General features: G+C 46.2%; 1 protein-coding gene across 6 annotated transcripts in view; it reads left to right on the top strand.

The window, feature by feature from the left end:
• SPIDR (scaffold protein involved in DNA repair) overlaps positions 1-27,939 on the top strand; it is a 340,912-nt gene that overhangs the window by 97,284 nt on the left and 215,689 nt on the right. For all 6 annotated transcript variants that reach the window (XM_073331247.1, XM_073331245.1, XM_073331242.1 and 3 more), the window contains one exon: positions 7,814-7,914. In XM_073331247.1, the coding sequence (XP_073187348.1) occupies positions 7,814-7,914 (101 nt within the window). The remainder of the gene's footprint in view (positions 1-7,813; positions 7,915-27,939) is intronic.

The raw sequence follows: 27,939 nt of genomic DNA, 5'->3' as shown, positions 1-27,939 counted from the left end.
AGCAGCCTCTGTGGTGGGTTACAGCTGTAGATAGTGTAAAATTTTCTGGAAAGTCACTTTTTCTTCTCCTACTGTTGCTAACAGGCATCTTTGGCTCCTACTGTTGTGTGGCAACTCATGCAAATTAAGTATTTGCTCCCTGCAAGTTTTGCTGAAGCTAACTCTGATGTGAGGCAATTGAAAATGCTTTAGCAGAGCGCAGAAGGAGCAACTGCTTCTTCTATCAGATTCCAGGAAAGAACTCCAAATCCATAAATTCACAAGTGATTCTAGGAGAGACTTCAGATGTATCTTTTTTACTGCCTTAAACAGTCAAAAAAGACCTCTCAGCATTGATACAACAGATCAAAGAATTTGAATAGAAACAGAAGGATGAGAGAGGAAAACCTGCATCAGTGCAACTTTCCAAGCCACACTACCACTTGTATCCATATTAATGCCCTACCTCAAACAGGTCATAAGAACAGCCATACTGGGTCTGACTAATGGTCCATCTAGCCCAGTATGCTGTCTTCTGACAGTGGCCAATGCCAGGTGCTTCAGAGGGGTGAACAGAACAGTAATCATCAGGTAATCTATCCCCCGTTGCCCATTCCCAGCTTCTGGCAAACTAGGGACACTTCAGCTCACGGTTTTGCATCCCAGCCCATCCTGGCTAATAGCCATTGATGGACCTATCCTCCATGAACTTATCCAGTTCTTTTTTGAACCCTGTTATAGTCTTGACTTTCACAACATGCCCTGGCAAAGAGTTCCACAGGTTGACTGTGTGTTGTATGAAGAAATGCTTCCTTTTGTTTGTTTTAGACCTGCTGCCTATTAATTTCATTTGGTGACTCCTAATTCCTTCAAATAACACAAGAACAAATAATATTTCCTTATTTATTTTCTTCACGCCAGTCATGATTTTACAGACCTCTATCATATCCCTCTTAGTTGTCTCTTTTTTAGGCTGAAAAGTCCCAGTCTTATTGATCTCTCCTCATATGGAAGCTGTTCCATACTCCTAATAATTTTTGTTGCCCTTTTTGGTACCTTTTCCAATTCCAGTATTCAAGATGTGGGCATACCATGGATTTATATAGAAGAAATATGATACTTTCTGTCTTATTTTCTATCCCTTTCAAATATGTACCCTCTTCCCCACGATTTCTGTACTGGCAGATACAGCTCACCATTGATCACTGTGTATTAGAAATGATTATTTGAGCCATTGAAATAGTTGTTCTTCTTGTCAGTGAAAATATGTATCTTAGATATTTTCCTGGTCATCCAAATGATATCTAAGTTGGCTGAAGTGTTGATGGAGAAACACTGCACTCTCCAAAATGGCAAAGTTGATGTATGCATGTCTCCAGAATTTGTACCCAGTTGCAATTACACAAGTAACATAAGGATGAAGGATTACTCTTGTCTCCTTCTGTGCCAACTCATCCTATCACAAAGAAAAATTGTGGCATGCCTCAGGTGTTAGAAGGGTGGTCCAAATTTGACAACACTAAACCAATGAAAAAATGTACTGCACTGATTCTAATGCATCATTTTGAGACACAGAGGGAATAAGGCTTCTAAATCTGTGATAGTGAATTGTATCAAAACTTGTGTAGTGCAGGGCTCTAAAGCTGGGGTCATGTCTACACTACAGGCGCTACAGCAGACAGCTATAGTGCTTCAGCTATGCCACTGTAATGCCATAGCGTATTCGCTTCCTACTGTGATTGAAGGCTTTTTCTCCCACTGTCGGTAATCCATCTCCCTGAGAAGCAGTAGCTTGGTCGACAGAAGCATTCTTCTATTGATCTAGCCTCGTCTGCACTTGGGGGGTTAACTTGGCATAACTGTGGGACTCCGATATAAATTTTTCACATCCCTGAGCAAGATAGGTAGCAAAAAAAAATGAGGCGTACTTGTGGCACCTTAGAGACTAAAAATTTTTTTTGGGGTTTGTTAGTTTCGAAGGTGCCACAACTACTCCTCTGTTTTTTTTGCTGATACAGACTAACACGGCTACCACTCTGAAACCTGTCACCAAGATAGCTAGGTTGATCGAAACTTTAAGCGTAGACCTAGCTTAAGTTTATACCATCTGAAGATTTTGTAACTCACTCCACTAGGTCAGGCCTGATCTACACTGAAAAGTTATATCAACAATGTAGTTGTTGGTCAGGGATGTGAAAAACACATGATGAGGAAAAAAAGGGTTTCCATCAACACAGCTAACTTCAGTCAGGGATGTGGTGTTCCTAGACTGATAGAAAGACACCCTCTGTTACAGTAGGCTTCATCAATACTATGGGGATATGCCAGCTGAGCTATGCCAGTATAGCCTCTGTCATCCAGACATATCCTCAGCAACTATCTCTAGGGCTGAGAGGGGACTTGCAAGGCAACTACTTTGAAAAACTTCCATAAGCTGTTTTTCTATATGTATGTACAGTACTTTGTACAGTGAGTACCCAATAATGATTGGGCAATGCTACAATACAAATAATTAATGACCTAATGATCAATTGTGAAATAGTTAACAATGGTGACAGTTAAAGAGTACTCATTAGTTTTCTAAGTCAACACTACATTGAGCTGAATTGGATGGCTAACACTCCTCAGAATTGTTACAAAAATTCTAACTTGAACTGAGTGTAATCTTCACAACCATGAGAGCTAGCGAGTGGGAGCTGAGATTCTGGAACCACAATTCTTTGTCAGCGGGTGAATTCTGCAGTGAAGTCTGTGGCTGTGAAATCACTGATTACATGGGACCCTGACTATGAGAATAAAATATGTTTAGGAAATGCTATATTGCTGTAACTGTTTATTGCTCTTAAATTCAAATGAACTAGAAACTAGTAAACTTAGATGACCCATATTTAATGGGGTTGGTTTTGGTAATTTAAATAATGAACATAGATTCCCAACACGTTTAAAAAAAGAACAAATAAACAAGATAAACGTCTCTAAACCCAACTTACCCGGCATTACACTTGCATGCTCAAAGTGCAGTACAGATTTTCTTTTAAATTTAACTTCACTTGGGTCGGGACCCAACGGCCAGTAAGTCTTAGACTACATTTAAAATTTAGATTGACATAGCTACGGATGTGAACTACCCCTGAGTGCCATAGCTAGGCCGACCTAACTCCCCATGTAGAAGCAGCTAGGTTGAGGGAAGAATGCTTCCATAGTCCTAGCTACCGTTGCTCAGGGAGGTGGTGGTCCTACAGTGAAAAGTTCATGTTAAGTACTGAACTAGGACAGCTTCTTAAACTGGAGTCTTCCCCAGGGGATTTCACTGGATAAAATAGGTTTCAGAGTAGCAGCCGTGTTAGTCTGTATTTGCAAAAAGAAAAGGAGTACTTGTGGCACCTTAGAGACTAACAAATTAATCTCTAAGGTGCCACAAGTACTCCTTTTCTTTTTACTGGATAAAATAGTGACACCAGGTAAAATATGGAAAAATTGTGGGCAATGGAGAATGTATGATTGGTCACCTTTGCATAATAGGTGGCTAAATGAATGCGCGTGTTAAATTGTTTCACAAAAAATTGTTCTTTCTTGGGAAAGGTTGACATGATATAAATCTCAAAGTATGCTATTTGTTATATAAAAACATACTGTCCACCTCCTTCACAGAAAAGAATCATATTTTATTCTTCAAAATGACATTTGCCACCTGTCAAATTATATACACCAAAATGTAAGTCAATCATATAGGCCAATTAAGTACATAATAGTGTCTGGATCTGCCAAAAGAGGAAATTCAGCATTAGAAAATAACATGCCTTCCCACCCCATCCCGAGGCACACAGCTGCACAAAGAAACGGAACCACAGTTAAGTTCAAGAGCTAGTTACAATAGGTCCTGCACTGATGCCAACGTCTGGCAAAATGAAGCAAGACCACAGCAAATACTAGCATCAATAAAGGCCTGCATCACAGATGCCAGCAAAATTGAGGAAATCATAAGATATAACATGATGACAACCCCTGAAGCTGATGCAGAGTAAAAATGGTATACCTTGAAATCTTGCCAAAAGCAAGTAACAGAGCCCAGGTCAGCTGACTAGGGCTTGCAGGGCTTGTGCTGTAGGGCTAAAAATATAAGTGTAAACATTCAGGCTTGGGCAGGAGCCTGGGTTCCACGACCCTCCCCCTTTGCCAGGTATCAAAGCCTGGGCTCCAGCAAAGCCAAAAATCTATTCTAGTTTTTTTAAGGCTGGTCTACAATACTGCAGTAAGTCGACTTAAGTTACACTATTTCAGTTAAAAGAAAAGGAGTACTTGTGGCACCTTAGAGACTAACCAATTTATTTGAGCATAAGCTTTCGTGAGCTACAGCTCACTTCATCGGAAGCATTCAGTGGAAAATACAGTGGGGAGATTTATATACATGGGGAACATGAAACAATGGGTGTTACCATACATACGGTAAGGAGAGTGATCGCTTAAGGTGAACTATTACCAGCAGGAGAGGAAAAAAAAAACCTTTTGTAGTGATAATCAAGGTGGGCCATTACCAGCAGTTGACAAGAATGTCTGAGGAACAGTGCGGGGTGGGGAGGGGGGAAATAAACATGGGGAAATGGTTTTACTTTGTGTAATGACCCATCCACTCCCAGTCTTTATTCAAGCCTAAATTAATTGTATCCAGTTTGCAAATTAAATTCCAATTCAGCAGTCTCTTGTTGGAGTCTGTTTTTGAAGTTTTTTTGTTGAAGAATTGCCACTTTTAGGTCTGTAATTGAGTGACCAAAGAGATTGAAGTGTTCTCCAACTGGTTTTTGAATGTTATAATCTTGACGTCTGATTTGTGTCCATTTATTCTTTTACGTAGAGACTGTCCAGTTTGGCCAATGTACATTGCAGAGGGGCATTGCTGGCACATGATGGCATATATCACATTGGTAGATGTGCAGGTGACCGAGCCTCTGATAGTGTGGCTGATGTTATGATGATGTCCCCTGAATAGATATGTGGACACAGTTGGCAACGGGCTTTGTTGCAAGGATAGGTTCCTGGGTTAGTGGTTCTGTTGTGTGGTATGTGGTTGCTGGTGAGTATTTGCTTCAGGTTGGGGGGCTGTCTGTAAGCAAGGACTGGCCTGTCTCCCAAGATCTGTGAGAGTGATGGGTCGTCCTTCAGGCTAGGTTGTAGATCCTTTATGATGCGTTGGAGAGTTTTTAGTTGGGGGCTGAAGGTGATGGCTAGTGGCGTTCTGTTATTTTTTTTGTTGGGCCTGTCCTGTAGTAGGTGACTTTTGGGTACTCTTCTGGCTCTGTTAATCTGTTTCTTCACTTCAGCAGGTGGGTATTGTAGTTGTAAGAATGCTTGATCCAGATCTTGTAGGTGTTTGTCTCTTTCTGAGGGGTTGGAGCAAATGTGGTTGTATTGTAGAGCTTGGCTGTAGATAATGGATCGTGGTGTGTGGTCTGGATGAAAGCTGGAGGCATGTAGGTAGGAATAGCGGTCAGTAGGTTTCGGGTATAGGGTGGTGTTTATGTGACCATCGTTTATTAGCACTGTAGTGTCCAGGAAGTGGATCTCTTGTGTGGACTGGTCCAGGCTGAGGTTGATGGTGGGATGGAAATTGTTGAAATCATGGTGGAATTCCTCAAGGGCTTCTTTTCCATGGGTCCAGATGATGAAGATGTCATCAATGTAGCGCAATTAGAGGAGGGGCATTAGGGGACAAGAGCTGAGGAAGTGTTGTTCTAAGTCAGCCATAAAAATGTTGGCATACTGTGGGGCCATGTGGGTACCCATAGCAGTGCCGCTGATCTGAAGATATACATTGTCCCCAAATGTAAAATAGTTATGGATGAGGACAAAGTCCCAAAGTTCAGCCACCAGGTTTGCCGTGACATTATCGGAGATACTGTTCCTGACTGCTTGTAGTCCATCTTTGTGTGGAATGTTGGTGTAGAGGGCTTCTACTCCATAGTGGCCAGGATGGCGTTATCAGGAAGATCACCGATGGATTGTAGTTTCCTCAGGAAGTCATTGGTGTCTTGAAGATAGCTGGGAGTGCTGGTAGCGTGGGCCTGAGGAGGGAGTCTACACAGCCAGGTAATCCTGGTGTCAGGGTGTCAGTGCCTGAGATGATGGTGCATCCAGGATTTCCAGGTTTATGGATCTTACGCTAACAGCGCTCCCAAATGAATTGACTTAGATTTGGAGAATTGCTGCCAAGGGTCTCTTCGTTTGCTGTGTAAATGAAACCTTGAGTGTGACAGTTCACTGGGCAGAGAAGAATTCATGAACACCAGCTTGTATGTACAAACCTTAAAAAAGAATTAAAAGTAATTTAAACAAATATTCTTGCCTCCCTCTAAACATGGAAAAGAGATTAGATTCTGTGCTGTTTCCAATATCAACTTTGCACCATGCTCTATCTTCCATCTTTAATAAGGGAAAATATACTCATAGTTAATGTCCTCTTACCTGTCCAGCCATGATATTGCTTGCATATTCCATATTAACATACATACATAACTTGTACAACATATCCCCACCAGTACTCTTAGTAATGTATGCAACAGTATTATATATAAAATATCACTTGGTGTTTATCAAATATCAATATTGTAAACTCTGTTGTAATGTGTGTGTATATGTTTGAACCAAAAGAAGTAGTTAATTTCTAGTTTTGTTTTAAAAAACAAAACAAAAACAACCCCCCTCCCCCGAACAAATCTTAACTGTAAACTACCCATCCCCCTTGTTTACCATGGAAATTCCTCTCATGCATGGCATATCCTTTTATTGTATTTTCCAATTTTACAATGTACCAAACAGATGCAGAAACAACTATTTCCAGTGAGCATCTGGAATTTCTCATAAGTACTGTCTTGAGTATACTTTATACTTTGAAACCAAGCAAATTCACAGCTTCTTTTAACTGCACAATTTGATGGGAAATGGAAGGATTATTGTTAAAGAATCAATAATAGATGGTAGCTGAATGTAGGGAAAGGAAACACAAGTTGCAGCCCTGCATAAATAATTTTTTCAGATCTTATTCACAGACAGATAAATATGAAAATTTATCTAAGTCAGAGGTGAAGAAAAATGCTCAAATAGTCCCACAATAGTCCAAAGGCAGCTTCATACACACTAGTCTCTTTGTTCTTAAACTAGAAAACTGACCCCTTTGGGGTCAGTATCAAAGGTATAGGAATTGCTTTGAAATTATCTTAAATGTGTATGTTTCAGATGCTACTCCTCTTCCTCTGACCTCGAGAATGTTGAATTAATTTCAGTGTGGAGAGTTTTCAGGCCACTGAAATGCACACTTGACCCAGCGTGTGAAATGAATCAAGTGTGGCTAAAAGAATATTTTTGCAATCACTCATTGCCAGCGAGCAAGCAACTTTGAAAAAGTTGCTGTAAAGTGAACCCCAGGTGAAAGTTATGGATAAGATGACATTCTGGGCGGGGCATTGCTCTTGACAGATGTGGGCGTTTTCAAAATTGTTCTATATTTGTGTCTTTCTTCTAATGTAAAAAAAAAAGTGGAAGTGGAAGGGAGGATGGAAATACTTCTTTAAACTCATATTGGTGGGGGACTGAGGGACTTGAAATTTTGAATACCAGGATGATGAAGTTTTCTGTGTCTTCTTTATTGTATTAAGCTCACATTTTATTGGGATTGTAGCCCAATCTGAATTGTCTGAGCAAATCTGTAGAGTGTAATTTTACAGTATGTCTCTGTCTCTGAGGGTCACAGAATAAATATTTCATTGGTCCTATGACTTGTCACTTGGCAAAACTGAATGCTAATTCTTGGCTTAATTGAGCATTTCTTCATTCTCTGCAGGGGAGGGCTAGCAGAGAGGTTAAATCGGCTGCAGAACAGAGAGAGGTCTGCCATTAGCTTTTGGAAACATCAATGTGTTTCAGAGTATAAAACCTCTTCAGGTAAGAACCATGTATATAGGCATGTTATATGAAAGTACATATTTGTTAGTTACATCTATTCATTAGAAAAATATTTGACATCGCCATGCATATAGTAATATGGTGCAAGTTTGTATTCTGTATAGCAGTGGCTCTGAGTTCTGGCACATACATCATTAATATTCTGCAGAATTGCATCTCTTATCTAGCACACTAGGTATTCATAATGTCCCTGTCACTGAAGTAATTGAGTTCAAAAGGTGAAAATTTTCTGTCCAGCTAGGACAGTGGTTCCCAAACTAGGAGCGCTGTTTGTTCACGGAAACCCTCTGGCGGGCCAGGCGGGTTTGTTTACCTTCCGCGTCCGCAGGTTTGGCCGATCGCGGCTCCCACTGGCTGCAGTTCGCCGCTCCAGGCCAATGGGGGCTGCGGGAAGGGTAGCCAGCACATCCCACAGCCCCCATTGGCCGAGAACGGTGAACCATGGCCACTGGGAGCCACGATCGGCTGAACCTGCAGACGCGGCCAGTAAACAAACTGGCCCAGCCCGCCAGGGGCTTTCCCTGAACAAGCAGCACCCCTAGCTTGGGAACCACTGATCTAGGGGCTTAAATGTTAGGAAATGCCAGATTTAAGATTGTATAGGAAATTTTAATTTATCCCCCTTGGATGTATGCAGTTTTATGATACAGTCTCCAATTACATGATCACATGCCTCTCTGAATCTTCAAAGAATGTAGCTGCCAAACTCTTAAGACTTTACTGAGCGTGTATAAAGTGTGATTTTTCAGAGTCTCAAAAATTGGCTGAATTTGGGTGAATTTTCACAGGGACAACAAAGGGCACATCTCTTACATCAGGGCAACCCCACTACAAAATTTCAAGTCTATCTTGCAAAGGGTGGAAGCACTAGAGCATCTCAACAACATGGCTGTGATTTTTTTGTTTTTGTTTGTTTGTTTTTTACATGGGCTGGACAACATATATTTCTCTAATCTAATCTGGTTCTCAAAAATAGCTGACTTGTTTTAGCTGAAATTAAAAAAAAAAAAAAAAAAAAAAATTCAACCTAGGTCAGATGCCCAGTATGCAAACCATTCAGCCCGAATGGTTAAGATTTTGCTGTGACAGTTAGGCAACATTAATGTAACTGCCTGTAATCTAAGAGTGTAATAATTTTGTTGCGCTGCTAATTGTAACACTTTTGGCTTTCATCTTATTGGGATTTAAGATAAGAATCTCTTGCTGGTCTCAGTGTAATGTTGGTAAACAAAGTGCCAGCTCTGGCCAAGGCCGTAGGCGTTAGCTAAGAACTAACAAACTAATAGCTGGAAACGAAACCAGCTCATCTATATGTTAGTTTTGTTCAAAATACGTATTAGCTTTATAAGAACGTATTTAATGTTTAGACTCTATGAAATGCTTGTAAATTGCTTCATGCATTAATCTTACTTGTAATGTCTGTATTCCACGCTATAAAGTTTGTTTTATGATTGTAAAAATGCCTGCTCTGAAATTGTGAACTCAAACAAGAAGAGTCTGTTCCCCTACCTATCCAAGAGGACTATCAAATATTAAGTAGGCCATTGTAGGACAAAAGCTTTGTTGATTGCCCAATCCACCCATAGAGAAGTACGTGCAGAAAGCTTTGTGCCATCCACTTGAATGCCGGAAGAGGGAAATAAAAATTGCTAGCATGAAGATTTTTCTTCTCTTTACTGTTTGGAATCTCACAAGGGCAGGAGCTAAGAAACAAAAAGCAGAGATCTGCAGGGTTGACCTGAGTTAAGCCCAAAAAAGACATCCAGTGTTGACAGATTACTACATCTCTGTCACCTTTGAAATCACAGACTTAAAATTATTTGTGTATATATGCTTGCTTGCTTTAGCCTGTAAATAACTCTTATTTCTTTTTCCTAGTTAATAATAAACCTTTAGTTAGTTTATTACAGGATTGGCTGTAGGTATTGTACCTTAGATCTCATCCCAAAGACAAATGGATCTGGAGTAAGTGGCTGGTCTCTTGGGACTGGGAGCAACCTGAATATTTTGTGATTTTTGGTGTAAGTGATCATTTATAACTAAATCCAGCTTGCCTGTGTGGCAAGATAGACCGGAGAGTCCAAAGGGACTGTCTATGACTCCATGGTAAGACTGGTACAGTGAGATAGGAATTCACATTTGTTACTGGGTTGGTGTAATCTAATTATAGAACATATCACCAGTTTGGGGTGTCTGCCCTGCTTTTGACAGTCTGCCCTGAGGTTGGCACTCTTGGCTGTGAGCTGCTCCAGGCAGCATGATACTCAGCCTTCTAGGTTTTCTTCGCTCTGATAATATTTCTAAAATGCAGGATTGTTTCTGACTTTCATGCAGCTCTTGTCTCTGCTTCTGTTGCTAAAGGCAGACACAGAAGAGACAGATGAGCACAGTGATCAGTGGGAAGAGATTGAAGCAGCTTAGTTGTTGAAGATCTGTTAAGTCATTTTGGATGCTCTGTATTGTATGTTCGCATAGACCAGAAATTCAGTGACAAGGAAGGAGGGAGGAATTCCCAATGAAATTAATCCCAGGCCTTTGGTTTTATTTGTGATTTTAGGAGAAATATTTCCAGAACGGTCTGGCTGACCCCCTCATGGCATTTTATGTTGCAAAAACTGGAGCTTTCATTTTGCTATTATCTTGCGTGTTGTGTCAACCTCCATGTCATCCAATGAAACCTTTCTTTTTGGCTTTATTCTTTAAAAATTCCTTTGTTCTGCCGACCTCTGTTCTGTTGCAGAGCTTAATTGTATGTAATTGCTGTGGTTTGGCTGCCTCTCTGTAGCAGAGCTGAGTTACTGCTTCAGAAAACAGTGCCCCCTTGAAGCATGTGTTTGTTGTCTTTCATACTGTGAATTGAGAGGGTTATTCATTAAGGGTATTGCTTTTGTCTAAATCAGACTCCATAGCAGCTTGGAATGTCTGAGAGTTTTCTGAGCTCTGCCACAACAGAGCCTACACCTTATTCTGTAGAGAGAAGTATCTTCATTTTAGCACCTGTGGAATGGTGCATCATGTACTCCATAGTTGCCCCTTCTTGAGGTAGAGGCTAACTATGACTATATTACATCTGATTGCTGTATATGGCTGTTGGTCTTTTGGAAGGTTTTTCAAGTGTAGGGGGAGGGGGCTGTGATGCTCTCTACCTCGGGGGAACACCTTCCACCTCCATGTTCATCCTTATAATATGATTGTGTGGTATCCAATGCAAAGTTTGTCATGTCAAGTGTCTTTGGAAAGCTCATGATGCACTGAGTATTGTTGTTATAGTAATGTTATAGGTTGTAATTTCATATATATAGTTATGAGGCTGAAAATGTGTCCCCATGGCTTAAAACAAGCCCAGGCAAATCTCTCCAGGAGCAGAGGGGCAGTTCACACCTCATCATGGCATGTATGGGACAAGCCCAGCCCAGCCTCACAGGAACAAAGGACACTGGCCTAGGCAGCAACTGTTGAACTCTCAAGTGAGTCACCCCACCTTCCCTTGGTCCGTTTGGGACTACGATGAGGTAATACTCACCTGAATCTGAAGGGCGGGGAGCAAAGCCAAGAAGGAAGAAAGAACCTGATAAAAGGGAGAGACGTTTGCCATTCTCTCTCTCTCTCTTCCACCTCCATCTACAGCAGGGGTGGGCAAACTTTTTGGACCGAGGGCCACATCTGGGTGGGGAAATTGTATGCAGGGCAGGGGGTTGTGGTGCGGGTGTAGGAGGGGGTGCGGTGTGCAGGATTGGACTCAGGGCAAGGGATTGGGGCAGAGGAAGGGCGTGGAGTGTATGAGGGGGCTCAGGGAAGGGAGTTGGGGTGCAGGGTGCAGGAGGGGGCTCAGGGCAGGGAGTTGGGGTGCAGGAGGGGTGCAGGGTGCAGGAGGGGGCTCAGGGCAGGGAGTTGGGGTGCAGGAGGGGTGCAGGGTGCAGCAGGGGGCTCAGGGCAGGGAGTTGGGGTGCAGGAGGGGTGCAGGGTGCAGCAGGGGGCTCAGGGCAGGGAGTTGGGGTGCAGGAGGGGTGCAGGGTGCAGCAGGGGGCTCAGGGCAGGGAGTTGGGGCGCAGGAGGGGTGCAGGGTGCAGGCAGGGGGCTCAGGGCAGGGAGTTGGGGCACAGAAGGGATGCGGGGTGCAGGCAGGGGGCTCAGAGCAGGGGATTGGGGTGCAGGAGGGGTGCGGGGTGCTGCCAGGGGCTCAGGGAGGGGAGTTGGGGTGCAGGAGGGGTGCAGGGTGCAGGCAGGGGGCTCAGGGAAGGGGGTTGGGGTGCAGGAGGGGTGTGAGGTGCAGGAAGGGGGTTGGGGTGCAGGAGGGGTGCGAGATGCAGGCTGGGGCATGGGGGTGCAGGGGGGGTTTGGGCTCCAGGGTGACAGCGGCGCACACTGGGGCAGGGCAGACTCCCTGCCTGCCCTGGCCCCATGTGTCGCCACTCCGGGAAGCAACCGGAACCATGTTCCATGTGCTGCCCTTGCCATGCCTCCAGGTACCTCCCCCGAAGCTCCCATTGGCCGCGGTTCTCCGTTCCTGGACAATGGGAGCTGTGGGGGGCAGTGCCTGGAGGCAAAGGTAACGCATGCAGCCCTCTGCCCTTCCTCCCCCATGGGCCGCACAGGGACATGGTGCCCGCCGCTTCTGAGAGTGGCGCGGGGCCTGCGGCACCACAGGGAGCAATCCCTTGGGCTGGATCCAAAGCCCTAATGGGCCGGATCCGGCCCGTGGGCCGTAGTTTGCTCACTCCGATCTACAGACACCACCACCAAGCGACTGAAATGCTGATCAAAGGGGAGAGCCTGGCTGAAGCGCAACAAGCCAGCCTGTGGTGAGAAGGATCTAAGTTTGTAAGGGAACTGAAAATGTTAAGATCAGCTCAGATTGCGTTTTGCTTTTATTTCATTTGACCAAATCAGATTTGTTGTGCTTTGACTTATAATCACTTAAAATCTATCTTTTGTAGTTTATGTATTTGTTTGTTTATTCTATCTGAAGCAGTGCATTTGGTTTGAAGCGCGTCGGAGGCTCCTGTAACAAGCCTGGTACTTATCAGTTTCTTTGTTAAACTGACGAACTCATACAAGCTTGCAGCATCCAGTGGGCATAAATGGACAGTGCAAGACAGAGTTTCCTAGGGTTGTGTTTGGGACCGGAGATATTGTCCAGTGTCATTCGGTTGCACAATCCAAGCGGCGGCTGGCCAAAAGTGCACACTCAGAGCAGCTTACATGCTAGAGGCTGTGGACAGCCCAGGAGTGGGGGCTCTCAGAGTGGAGCAGGGTAAGGCTGGCTCCCAGAGTCAAGGATTGGACTGAACTAGTCGGTCCAGTAACACCGGGGGAACATCACAGGGGCAGAGTAGGGTTGCCAGGTGCCTGGTTTTTGACCGGAACACCTGGTCGAAAAGGGACCCTGGTGGCTCTGGTCAGCACTGCTGACCAGGCCATTAAAAGTTCAGTCAGCAGTGCTCCCTGCCTGCTGTGGCTCCGTGTGGCTCCTTGAAGCAGCGGTATGTCCCTCCCTCCAGATCCTAGGAATAGGGGCAGCCAGGGGGCTCCGAGCGCTGCCCCCTCCTGAAGCGCCAGCTCCGCAGCTCCCATTGGCTGCGGTTCCCAGCCAATGGGAGCTGTAGGGGCGGTGCCTATGGATGGGGCAGCGTGTAGAGCTGCCTGGCCATGCCTCCGTGTCGGAGCCAGAGCGGGGACATACCACTGCTTCCAGGAGCTGCCTGAGGTAAGCGCCTCCCGGAGCCTGCCCCAGCCCTCATCCCCATCCCACCCTCTGAACCCCCCAGCCCATAGCCCCCTCTTGCACCCTAAATCCCTGATCCCCAGCCCACACCAAAGCCCCAGCCCCCTGTCCCAGCCTGGAGCCCCCTCCTGCACCTTGAACTCCTCATTTCTGGCCCCAGCCCAGAGCCCGTACCATACCCCCTCCCACACTCCAACCCCTTGTCTCAGCCCGGAGCCCCCTCCCATATTCCAAACCCCTCAACCCCAGCTCCACCCCAGAGCCAGTAGCCCTCACCCCAGTGCACCCCAACCCACTGCCTCAGCCTGGAATCCCCTCACACAACCTGAACTCCTCATTTCTGGCCCCACCCCAGAGCCCACAACCTCAGCCAGAGCCCTTACCCCCTCCCGCGCCCCAACCCTCTGAGCCAACCCGGTGAAAATGAGTGCAAGTGAGTGAGAGTGAGGAGAGTGAGCGACAGAGGGAGGGGGGATGGAGTGAATGGGGGGCGGGGCCTTGGAGAAGGCTGGGCAAGGGTGTTCGATTTTGTGCAAGTAGAAACTTGGCAACCCTACGGCAGAAGGGGAGCGCATACCTCATGAACCCCTGAGTCCCCTACTATGGGGATGTGATTGTCAATTGTGAACAATTTTAAAGAGAGGTTATTGTGTACATAACTTCATTGGATTGGCTGATAACTCCATTGGCTGATAACTCCATTTCAGTCAGAGAGAGAGAACAAGGTTAAGATAACCCACTTGCCCTGTTAGTAAAAGGTGTAATGAGAGAGAAGAGACAGAGTTCCTCCAACATTTCTCCACAATGATGATTTGACAGGCTCCTTGCCCCCAAATGTAATGGAGGCTAGGGTGAGGAGTTTTTTCACCAATACAATACCAATGTTTTAGGTGTGATGGATATGTGAAGGCACTCTAGTGATTGGGGGAGGGCAAGAACCTCCCCCTAACAATCTATTTTCTTTTGTTGGGTTTGTGTTTTTATAGCCATCTGGCCTATCTTTGTATATGTGGTTGTGAAGGTTTCATAATCTCTTGGACTACTATCTCTTGGTGGGTGGAACAGGTAGTCCTGAGAATCTGAAGTCACTGAGTGCAAGATTCTGTGAGGTCATTTATACACATCTTTTTTCTCCTAATTCAGCTCTGTATCTTGCAAACCGGAAATGTCACTGGAGCAAGGGGGAGTCTTTGGCAGCTGAACTTTGTACTGTTGCAGAGGAAGCATCTGCAATTTCTAAGGGGCTTGCATGATGTGGAAGGCAACAGCTACATTGTGCTGGATTATGTTGTGAAGAATCTGTTCTTTATAGCAGGGGATACATATAATATTAGGAGATTGTGTGCTGTAGATTTTAAGAATGAAAACGCTGAAGCTTTGTACAGTATACATTTTATTTGTCTGAGGGGTTGTTTTTATTTTCTTTTTCTGCAATCATTACACAAGGCTTAATACGTTGCTATGTTGCATGTTTAGCAGTTCTAATACAATAAAAGGACTAGATAGTCATAACTATTTATGCAAGTTCTTTGAGACAGAGGACATAAATAACAAGGACTTCAGGATGTGTGCACATTTTGGGGTTGTGAGAACCTCCAATTGCATGGGTTTATTAATGAGAAACTAGTTTACTCCAGAGTTATAATCCAAACTTCTTTTGGGTGGGTAGGTGTGTGACAGGGACAGGAATTCAATATGACATAGGAACAGAAAAACTAGTGGAGGGGCAGAATTGTGAAAGTCCTTAAGATGAGGACAAGAAGTATAAACTTTATGCAGTTGAAAGGGGTAGTGCAGTTTTGAAGGGACTGCACATTGACATAGTCATGGTACTATGTCAATGTGCACTAGGGAACTTGTAGTCCACACTACCAGGAACTACGTGGACAGTTAGTGTGTGACACGCTGGTCCGTACTAGAATTTACACCCTAGCTGGAGTGCACTAATGCAATGTTTAGACAAGCCCTAAGAATATGAAAATCTGTAAGAGTTTGAGCTTCACTTGCTAATTCATTCTATCCTAGTCTAGATTTCTTTTATTTAATAGCTACTTAAGAGTTAATACTATAAATTATTATTTTAGGCCTACAGAGGAATGGCAAAGGGCCAATTTTCTGTTTGTATCCTCTTTTACTAACCAAATGTCTGAATTTGTTGCAGTGTTGAAAACAAAACTAAATGTAAATTTGCTCCTTCTTTGAGTTGCTGGTCCCTATGTATATTTGCATGGGTACCTTTTATATCCCCAGTTGGAGGCATGAGGTGAATCAGGGCGTATGTGTGGAGCAGTGGACACTGTTTTGAAAATTCTCCGGTTGCATATACCCCCACAGTGGAATAGAGATAAGGACACCGCATCTCAAAAAACTCTAGTTTCTTCTTCGAGTGCTTGTTCATGTCGATTCCATTCTAGGTGTGTGCACCCATGTACACAGTTTTCGGAGATTTTGCCTTAGCGATATCTGTAGGGTCAGCTGTGGCGCCCTCTGGAGTGCCGCGCTCATGCGGCAGTATATCAGGCACCACTGGCCCTACGCCTTCTCAGTTCCTTCTTACCGCCCATAACCGTTGCTTGGAGCACCTGGTCTTGCTTAGCAAGAGCATTATTGGTTCTTCACTGTTTAGATTGTTCTCCTTTGTTGTTTAGTTGACTGATTAGTTAGCTGTTAAGTGGGTTAATAGTAGTTTCATAGTTAGAGTCCCAGCTGGGACTTTATCCTGGCGCAGGGCATGCCCCATTCCCCAGGTTTCAAGCCGTGTTCTGAGTGCAGCTGGCTGATGCCCATCAGTAACCCTCACGATAGCTGTTCAAAGTGCCTGGGGGAGTCTCATAGAAAAGACAAGTGCTGGATCTGCAAAAACTTTTCATTCCTGGACTCGGAAAGAGCGGGACATTCGATTGAGGGCCCTCCTCATGGACACCAATCTGTGCCCAGCATCGGAGCCCTTGCACTCGGACTCCACGCCCGGTATTTTGGTGTTGACATGCAGTGCACTGCTGGCACCGGAATCTGCCTGGTACCGTTCCCCCTCACCTATACCAAAGAAACAGTCTGTTGACTGGCCCACAGGCACTGTGCAAGAAGGGAATTTCAGGCAAAGGACCTATGTTAGGCCTCGTGCCTACTACAGAGGCCCTTCATAGAATCATAGAATATCAGGGTTGGAAGGGACCCCAGAAGGTCATCTAGTCCAACCCCCTGCTCAAAGCAGGACCAATTCCCAGTTAAATCATCCCAGCCAGGGCTTTGTCAAGCCTGACCTTAAAAACCTCTAAGGAAGGAGATTCTACCACCTCCCTAGGTAACGCATTCCAGTGTTTCACCACCCTCTTAGTGAAAAAGTTTTTCCTAATATCCAATCTAAACCTCCCCCACTGCAACTTGAGACCATTACTCCTCGTTCTGTCATCTGGTACCATTAAGAACAGTCTAGAGCCATCCTCTTTGGAACCCCCTTTCAGGTAGTTGAAAGCAGCTATCAAATCCCCCCTCATTCTTCTCTTCTGCAGGCTAAACAATCCCAGCTCCCTCAGCCTCTCCTCATAACTCATGTGTTCCAGTCCCCTAATCATTTTTGTTGCCCTTCGCTGGACTCTCTCCAATTTATCCACATCCTTCTTGAAGTGTGGGGCCCAAAACTGGACACAGTACTCCAGATGAGGCCTCACCAATGTCGAATAGAGGGGAACGATCACGTCCCTCGATCTGCTCGCTATGCCCCTACTTATACATCCCAAAATGCCATTGGCCTTCTTGGCAACAAGGGCACACTGCTGACTCATATCCAGCTTCTCGTCCACTGTCACCCCTAGGTCCTTTTCCGCAGAACTGCTGCCTAGCCATTCGGTCCCTAGTCTGTAGCTGTGCATTGGGTTCTTCCGTCCTAAGTGCAGGACCCTGCACTTATCCTTATTGAACCTCATCAGATTCCTTTTGGCCCAATCTTCCAATTGGTTTAGGTCCTTCTGTATCCTATCCCTCCCCTCCAGCGTATCTACCACTCCTCCCAGTTTAGTATCATCCGCAAATTTCCTGAGAGTGCAATCTACACCATCCTCCAGATCATTTATGAAGATATTGAATCAAACCGGCCCCAGGACCGACCCTTGGGGCACTCCACTTGATACCGGCTGCCAACTAGACATGGAGCCATTGATCACTACCCGTTGAGCCCGACAATCTAGCCAGCTTTCTACCCACCTTATAGTGCATTCATCCAGCCCATACTTCCTTAACTTGCTGACAAGAATACTATGGGAGACCGTGTCAAAAGCTTTGCTAAAGTCAAGAAACAATACATCCACTGCTTTCCCTTCATCCACAGAACCAGTAATCTCATCATAAAAGGCGATTAGATTAGTCAGGCATGACCTTCCCTTGGTGAATCCATGCTGGCTGTTCCTGATCACTTTCCTCTCATGCAAGTGCTTCAGGATTGATTCTTTGAGGACCTGCTCCATGATTTTTCCAGGGACTGAGGTGAGGCTGACTGGCCTGTAGTTCCCAGGATCTTCCTTCTTCCCTTTTTTAAAGATTGGCACTACATTAGCCTTTTTCCAGTCATCCGGGACTTCCCCGGTTCGCCACGAGCTACGCCCTTAGGGTTACCACTGTGGTCTGAGGTCTTGCCTGGGCCCCGGCACCGTTCTTAGGGCAGGCATTGGCCCTGACCTTCTCCGTACCGGTCGCCAATGAGGATTAGTCGACAGACTCATGCTTCAACATTCCCGCCCTGGTCACCAGAAGGGCAGTGGTCCAGGTCAGAGGGCCCCTTCAGCTGCTTCCCTATAAAGGGCGAATCGCCTCTTAGCCAGGAACCCGCTAAGGTGCTGGCGGCATTGGCATGGGGTCAAGGGCAATGGCCCGCCCTGTGGCAATAGTGGAACCTGTGGGGTGTACCTTTATGCTGGCACTGTAGTTGTACCGCTTCTCCCTGGTTACATTGGACAAGCTACGCCCGGCGCAGCTGGCTCCCGAGTTGGAGCGTCATGCTGAGTCAGAAGCGGGAGCTTCGCGGGAGGCCCCGGCAGCTGCAGAGCGGTCACCAATGGAGCAAGGAGACGCTCCCCACCCTCCAGAGGTGCAGTCGTCCTCGCTGTCCCGAGACGAGGCAGTGGCGGAGCCCTCACAAACCAATAGCCCCCCCGCCCGATTACTTCAGGGATCACAAGCCCTGCTCAAGAGGGTGGCTGCCAACCTGAATTTGGAGGTCAAGGAGCTAGCTAAAGAGTCCGATGACCTTTTCAGTATCATCCCCTTCCTCTGCCCCAGCCTGGGTCACATTGCCCATCCACCAGGGGGTCCTAAAAATTGCCAAGTTTGCATGGCAGACCCCACCTTCCATTCCGCCCACATCCAAGAAGGCGGAAAAGAAGTCCTATGTCATAGAATCATAGAATATCAGGGTTGGAAGGGACCCCAGAAGGTCATCTAGTCCAACCCCCTGCTCAAAGCAGGACCAATTCCCAGTTAAATCATCCCAGCCAGGGCTTTGTCAAGCCTGACCTTAAAAACCTCTAAGGAAGGAGATTCTACCACCTCCCTAGGTAACACATTCCAGTGTTTCACCACCCTCTTAGTGAAAAAGTTTTTCCTAATATCCAATCTAAACCTCCCCCACTGCAACTTGAGACCATTACTCCTCGTTTTGTCATCTGCTACCATTGAGAACAGTCTAGAGCCATCCTCTTTGGAACCCCCTTTCAGGTAGTTGAAAGCAGCTATCAAATCCCCCCTCATTCTTCTCTTCTGCAGGCTAAACAATCCCAGCTCCCTCAGCCTCTCCTCATAACTCATGTGTTCCAGTCCCCTAATTATTTTTGTTGCCCTTCGCTGGACTCTCTCCAATTTATCCACATCCTTCTTGAAGTGTGGGGCCCAAAACTGGACACAGTACTCCAGATGAGGCCTCACCAATGTCGAATAGAGGGGAACGATCACGTCCCTCGATCTGCTCGCTATGCCCCTACTTATACATCCCAAAATGCCATTGGCCTTCTTGGCAACAAGGGCACACTGCTGACTCATATCCAGCTTCTCGTCCACTGTCACCACTAGGTCCTTTTCCGCAGAACTGCTGCCTAGCCATTCGGTCCCTAGTCTGTAGCGGTGCATTGGGTTCTTCCGTCCCCTGAAATGGGTTTGAATATCATAGAATCATAGAATATCAGGGTTGGAAGGGACTTCAGGAGGTCATCTAGTTCAACCCCCTGCTCAAAACAGGACCAATTCCCAGCTAAATCATCCCAGCCTGGGCTTTGACAAGCCTGACCTTAAAAACTTCTAAGGAAGGAGATTCCACCACCTCCCTAGGTAACGCATTCCAGTGTTTTACCACCCTCCTAGAGAAAAAGTTTTTCCTAATATCCAACCTAAACCTCCCCCACTGCGACTTGAGACCATTACTCCTCGTTCTGTCATCTGCTACCACTGAGAACAGTCTAGAGCCATCCTCTTTGGAACCCCTTTTCAGGTAGTTGAAAGCAGCTATCAAATCTCCCCTCATTCTTCTCTTCCACAGACTAAACAATCCCAGTTCCCTCAGCCTCTCCTCATAAGTCATGTGTTCCAGTCCCCTAATAATTTTTGTTGCCCTCCGCTGGATGTTTTCCAGTTTATCCACATCCTTCTTGTAGTGTGGGGCCCAAAACTGGACACAGTACTCCAGATGAGGCCTCACCAATGTCGAATAGAGGGGAACGATCACGTCCCTCGATCTGCTGGCAATGCCCCTACTTATACATCCCAAAATGCCACTGGCCTTCTTGGCAACAAGGGCACACTGCTGACTCATATCCAGCTTCTCGTCCACTGTAACCCCTAGGTCCTTTTCTGCAGAACTGCTGCCTAGCCATTCGGTCCCTAGTCTGTAGCGGTGCATGGCATTCTTCCGTCCTAAGTGCAGGACTCTGCACTTGTCCTTGCTGAACCTCAGATTACTTTTGGCCCAGTCCTCTAATTTGGCTAGGTCCCTCTGTATCCTATCCCTATCCTCCAGTGTATCTATCTCTCCTCCCAGTTTAGTGTCATCTGCAAACTTGCTGAGGATGCAATCCACACCATCCTCCAGATCATTAATGAAGATATTGAACAAAAGCGGCCCCAGGACTGACCCTTGGGGCACTCCACTTGATACCGGCTGCCATCTATGCATGGAGCCATTGATCACTACCCGTTGAGCCTGACGATCTAGCCAGCTTTCTATCCACCTTATCGTCCATTCATCCAGCCCATACTTCTTTAACTTGCTGGCAAGAATAGTGTGGGAGACCGTGTCAAAAGCTTTGCTAAAGTCAAAGAACAACACGTCCACTGCTTTCTCTTCATCCACAGAGCCAGTTATCTCGTCATAGAAGGCAATTAGATTAGTCAGGCATGACTTGGCCTTGGTGAATCCATGCTGACTGTTACTGATCACTTTCCTCTCCTCTAAGTGCTTCAGAATTGATTCCTTGAGGACCTGCTCCATGATTTTTCCAGGGACTGAGGTGTGGCTGACTGGTCTGTAGTTCCCAGGATCATCCTCCTTCCCTTTTTTAAAGATGGGCGCTACATTAGCCTTTTTCCAGTCATCCGGGACCTCCCCCGATCGCCATGAGTTTTCAAAGATAATGGCCAATGGCTCTGCAATCACATCCGCCAACTCCTTTAGCACTCTCGGATGCAGCGCTTCTGGCCCCATGGACTTGTGCTCGTCCAGCTTTTCTAAATAGTCCCGAACCACTTCTTTTTCCACAGAGGGCTAGTCACCTCCTCCCCGTGCTGTGCTGCTCAGTGCAGTAGTCTGGGAGCTGACCTTGTTCGTGAAGACAGAGGCAAAAAAAAGCATTGAGTACATTAGCTTTTTCCACATCCTCTGTCCCTAGGTTACCTCCCTCATTCAGTAAGGGGCCCACACTTTCCTTAACTTTCTTCTTGTTGCTAACATACCTGAAGAAACCCTTCTTGTTACTCTTAACATCTCTTGCTAGCTGCAACTCTAGGTCTGATTTGGCCTTTCTGATTTCACTTCTGCATGCCCGAGCAATATTTTTATACTCTTCCCTGGTCATTTGTCCAATCTTCCACTTCTTGTGAGCTTTTTTGTGTTTAAGATCAGCGAGGATTTCACCGTTAAGCCAAGTTGGTCGCCTGCCATATTTACTATTCTTTCTACACATCGGGATGGTTTGTCCCTGTAACCTCAATAAGGATTCTTTAAAATACAGCCAGCTCTCCTGGACTCCTTTCCCCCTCATGTTGTTCTCCCAGGGGATCCTGCCCATCAGTTCCCTGAGGTTGTCAAAGTCTGCTTTTCTGAAGTCCAGAGTCCGTATTCTGCTGCTCTCCTTTCTTCTGTACACACACCCTCCCCTGGGGTCCCTAGTCATATCTGCCATCAATGAAAGGGGTAAGCAGGGTCAGGCGAGTGGTACCCCCAAGAACAAAGATGCCAAGAGGCTAGACTTATTTGGCAGAAAAATTTATTCGACAGCCAGCCTTCAATTTAGGGTGTCTAACCATCAAGCCCTACTTGGCAGATACAATTTTAACCTGTGGGACTCGATCAGCAAGCTCAAGGAGAGCCTCCCACAGGATCGGGCTCAGGAGTTTGCCACCTTCATGGAAAAGGGCAAGGCTGTGGCCAGCGGTGTCCTCCAGATGGCCTGAGATGCCACGGACTCGGTGTCCAGGGTGGTCGCCTTTGCAATAACCATGAGGCACAACTCCTGGTTACAGACCTCTGGGCTGTCCCAGGAGATGCAAACTACTCTCCAGGACTTCCCTTTTGAGGAAACAGGGCTATTCTTGGAGCTGACTGATGCAAGGCTCCATGGCCTTAAAAACTCCCAGGCCACCCTCCGCTCCTTGGGCCTGCATACTCCTCAGCAGGCCAGAAAGCCATTCCGCCCTCCACCTCCTCTGGTGTTGTTGAGGTTTTGGGGTGCCCCTCGGTCTTGCTCCTACAAAAAGGAGGACAGAGTCAGGGGTTTTAAGCAATGCCACCAGTCGTCATCTCGTCCCCGTTCCCAGCCTGGTCTGCTTCCCGTCCTCCCTTTTCACAAGCAGCTCCTTGTTCAGGAGGCTGAAAACTTCCTGTGCCTGGGGGCAGTGGAAGAAGTTCCTCGGAACATGGAAGGAAGAGGATTCTATTCCCACTACTTCCTAATTCCAAAGACGAAAGGTGGCCTCAGACCTATTCTAGACTTGTGTCGCCTTGATAAGTCCCTCAAGAAGTTGAAGTTTCGCATGGTCTCCCTAGCCTCCATCATTCCATCCCTGGATCCAGGACACTGGTATGCCACCCTCGATTTAAAGGAGACAGATTTCCATATTCCTGTGGCACTGGGATTTCCTCCATTTCACCTTGGGCCAGCGCCATTTCCGGTTCATGGCAATGCTCTTTGGTCTCTTGTCAGCCCCGAGAGTGTTCACAAAGCATACAGCGCCATTGGCCGCTTACCTACAATGTGGGGGAATCCAAATCTACCAGTAGGTCCACTATTGGTTGATAAAGGGCTGGTCCTTGGATCAGGTGCGACTCCACTCAGGCCAGAGCCTTCCTCCCCAAGACTCGATTCCATGGGTGACCTCATCTTGTCTTTGCATGCCCAACCGATCACCACTGCCTACACGTGCCTAAAACTGTTAGGTCACATGGCGGCATCCAATTACGTGGTCTGGCATGTGCGACTCCGCCTCAAACCTCTACAGGCATGGCTGACATCGATCTATGTCCCCAGTCGGCGTGGCATGGACTGACTGTGGTCAGGATCCCAGATAGTGTACTGTCATTTCTTAACTGGTGGCAAGATCCCACATTGGGGCTGGAAGGAGTCCCCTTTGCAGCCCCAGTCTCATTCGTGACTCTTGCGTCTGACATTTCAGACCTAGGATGGGGAGCCCACCTGGGCGATCTCAGTATGCAAGAGTGTTGGTCCAGTTACAATCGATCCCTGCACATCAACGTCCAGGAACTCAGGGTGGTTCGCCTAGCCTGTGAAGCCTTTCTGCCCACATACAAAACATGGTGGTTCAGGTCCTGATGGACAATATGGCCACTGTCTTCTATCTCAACAGGCAGGACAGAGTCATCTGCCCTCTGCCTAGAAGTCCTACGGCTCTGGAACTTCCGTCTGTAGCATGGCATCCATCTCGTAACCACTCACCGCCCAGGGGCCAAGAACGCCATGTCAGCAGGACATTCTCTTCTTGCCACGAGTGGTCCCTTCATCTGGAGGTGGTCAGTTCTATCTTCCACAAGTGGGGAATCTACCCAGGTGGACCTATTCGTGTCCAGGCAGAACAGAAAATGTCATGTTTTCTGCTTGTTTCAGGGCATGGACAGAGGATCCCTGTCAGATGCCTTCCTGCTCCCGTGGTCGGTGTTAGGGGGCTTATTCCTTCACCCACTTACTTCCCTGGTCCTTCTCGCATGAACCGAGAGCAACAATATCTGAAGTGCAAAGGTGCAAACAATTCGATGTTTATTGGGGTGAACTTCCAGCAAGCATGATTCCAGTTTCCTTCCTTAGTGTCCTCCTTCCCAGCTCTGACACCACAGAACCTTACACCTGTGTCCTTGTTCCCATTCCTGTCCTTAGCCAAACATGATTCCAATTTCCTTACCCCCATTCCCTGTTCCCATTTCCCCCTTTAGCAAAACATGATTCCAATTTCCTTACCCACATTCCCTGTTCCCATCTGCCCCACCCACACACCCACTCCCTCACTTCCTGATTGACTGCAGACTATATAGTAAAACTTGAGTTCTGCTTAGCTATACCTTAACCAATCATTTTCCTGAAATTTAACTAACCAATCCTAACATATTGTAACATGATTATGTAACCAATTATATCCCACCACCTTAATTAGTTTACACCCAGCAAAATTAATTATACAGCAGACAGGAACAATCACAGAACCAGACAGAGATTATACAGACAAACAATAGCAAAGTGGGAACTATAATGACAAAACAATACAGAAGTGAGGATTTCACATCCCAGCTATTGATATGTGAGTTCTTGCCAGACAGGATGCTATCAAACTAAGTTTCCTTTTACATTTTCTAGGCACTTTCCTTTCTCTGGAGGTGATAGGCACTATCAGGACAGGATTGTATTCCTAACAGCCCAATAGCACCTTATTTCAATGTGACAAGGTTGGAATGTGAAGATGTGACCGGTTGCTTCCCCGCTTATGGCTGCTTCTGCTGTTTAGCCAAAGGCCTTAGCCTAAGAACAGGGCCTCAGACTGTCACAGTAAGAGAAGGATCTTCCACTGGCAGACAGTGATTTTGATTCTTTCTTTTATACCTCTATAACTAGCCAAGTGATAAGAATACACCTAAATTCTTAAAGTACAGGCCTTTGCAGACAGGCCTGAATATCCTAACAGTCGGGGGCTCCGATGTATGCCTTTCCTCCGGTGCCGTTGCTGCCCAGGGTCCTCATGATGATCAAACAGGACAGGATGGTGGTCATCCTCTTAGTGCCGGTATGATTGCGCCAACACTGGTTCAGCACTCTGCTGTACCTCTCTGTGGCGACCCCGTTCCAGCTTCCGTTCAGGGTGGACCTGTTGTCCCAGAACCACAGCAGTCTTCTGCACCCAAACCTGGCGGCACTAATCTGACAGCTTGGTTGCTGTGTGGCTAAATTCACAGGAGTGGCAGCGCTTGGCTAAGGTCCAGCGAGTCCTGTTGGGAGGTAGAAAGTCCTCCACCAGAGGAACCTACCTGGCCAAATGGAAGCAGTCCACCTGCTAGAGGGCGGATAAGGGTGTCTGTCCCGAGTGAGCTGCGTTGCGACTCATTCTAGACTACCTCCTGCGTCTCAAGCTCCAGGGCTTGTCATTCTCATCGATCAAGATCCATCTAGCGGCCATCTTAGCCTTCCACCCGCTGCTCGAGGGCAGGTCGGTTTTCTCTCAGGATATTACGGCCAGATTCCTTAAGGGGCTGGAGTGCCTCTAGCCACATATCAGTGATCCTGTTCCTCCGTGGGGCCCAAATCTGGTGCTGTCTTGGCTCACGGGTTCCCCCTTCAAGCCTCTGGCTTCCTGCTGTCTCCTTCTCCTCTCCTGGAAGGTTCCATTCCTGGTCATGGTGACATCAGCCCGTCAGGTGTCCGAGATTTGGACACTCACCTCGGAGCTGCCTTACACGGTCTTCTTCAAGGACAAGGTCCAGCTAAGACCACATCTGGCCTTCCTTCCCAAGGTAGTATCTCAGTTTCATTCGAGCCAAGACGTTTACTTACCAGTCTTCTTTCCGAAGATCCATAAGTTGGAGAAGGAGCACAGCTACGTGCCCTGGACGTCAGGTGGGCTCTGGCCTCCTACATTGACAGAATCAAGCCATTCTGTAAGGAAATTATTCGCAACTGTGGCCAACAGTATGAAAGGTCACCCTGTATCTGCTCAAAAAATTTCTTCTTGGAAAGTCTGCATTCGCTTCTGCTATCATCAAGCCAAGGTGCTGCCCCTGGCGATCATCACCGCCCACTCTACCAAGGCGCAGGCCTGTTCAGCAGCCTTTCTGGTCCAAGTGCCTATTCAGGACATCTGTGGGGCGGCCACCTAGTCGTCTGTCCATACCTTTACATCCCACTACGCACTTACTCAGCAGGCCTGGGACAACGCTGTATTTGGCAGAGCAATACTGCAAGCCGCAAAGCTGTGAACTCCGAGCCAACCTCCATAGATATTCCTTGTGAGTCACCTAGAATGGAATCGACATGAGCAAGCACTTGTTGACCTGAATTTTATGGGTTGGTTGTTATGGCTCACCACTGATCGCATCTGACCAGAAGATTTATAGGTTCTTGTCCAATTCAGACTACAGAGTCCAAGAACTCAGAGTTCTATATCGGGAGAGGACTCTCGGGGTGCTTTGCAAAACACTTACACTGAGGAAAATACCAAATTGATAAAAGCTTCATTGAGATTAACAGAATAATAAATGCTATGAAATTTATGACTGAAAAACAGTAACCATTCCTATCTGAGCCAAAGATGTATCAAACCTTATGCTCTAATACATTTTTTAGTCTCTCAGGGTGCCACAAGTACTCTTGTTCTTTTTACTCTTAACTAATTATACTTTTAGCTATTCAGCGGATCTTACAGGATATAGGCTGGTAGGCTTCTTGCATTTCAGCAAAACTTATTCTATGTATAATTATTAGGAAAAATATATCATATGCCTCAACACATCCTAAATTCATAGGAATTAATACTGATAACATATAAGAATAAAATGGATTAATTCAGAAAGACAAACTTATTATTTGCTATGGCTGGCTGGATTAGTAGGATATAATAGCTAGCGAAGTAATCCTATGGGCTACACACTCAAAGAAGAAAAATGGTTACCTACCTTTTCGTAACTGTTGTTCTTTGAGGTGTGTTGCTCATGTCCATTCCATTACTCGCCCTCCTGCCCCTCTGTCGGAGTTCCGGCAAGAAGGAATTGAGAGGGCATAGGGCCAGCGGTGCCTGATATACCGCCATATGAGTGCAGCACTCCAGAGGGTGCCACAGCCAGCCCTACTGATACTGCTAAGGCAAAACTCTCTGACGGCTGGGCACGTGGGTGCACATACACCTAGAATGGAATGGACATGAGCAACACATCTCGAAGAACAACAGTTACGAAAAGCTAAGTAAACGTTTTTTCTATAAGGTAAGTAACTTTCTCTTTTTTGCTTGTTTTTTTACAAGGAAGTTGGGCCTTCCTATGAGAAAGAATAATGGTATGTTCAATCACTCAAAACACCATAAATAATTTCTTAAAGAGCACAGAACTTTTCAAATAGGGCCAAATTCAGACAGCCTCTTCCATATGTCCGTAAGTGGGGTAAAGAGGTACTCTTGCATCTATAGTCTTTATTTTCTCAAAAATAGAACTTATGAATGGGTTCAGAAATTATCACCACATGAAGAAATATGATCTCTTTAGAGCAGACTAACATCAAGACAGTTATGCTGTGAAGTCCCCTGAAGCCCCACTCTGCTTCCTAGTTTTGAGACATTGGCTTTGGATTGGCATTCAGCTGCTGGCTGAGTTTGAAGTACCCATGCCTGGAGACTTCTACTGCAGGAAGGAGGAGGAGCAAAGGAAGAGAAGCCATGTTGAAAAACTACTGATGTAAAAAAGAAATATTCAAGACATTTTTTTTTAACTTGAGAAGAAAAATATAAATATGTGGCCTGAATCTGGGAAGTATAGAATAGGCCATTGCTCCACTGAATATAACGGAAATTGAAGGCATTCAGCACCCTCTCCAAGT

Source organism: Lepidochelys kempii, chromosome 2, assembly GCF_965140265.1.
Source record: "Lepidochelys kempii isolate rLepKem1 chromosome 2, rLepKem1.hap2, whole genome shotgun sequence".
NCBI lineage: Eukaryota > Metazoa > Chordata > Testudines > Cheloniidae > Lepidochelys > Lepidochelys kempii.
This window is presented reverse-complemented; position numbering and strand designations above follow the sequence as displayed.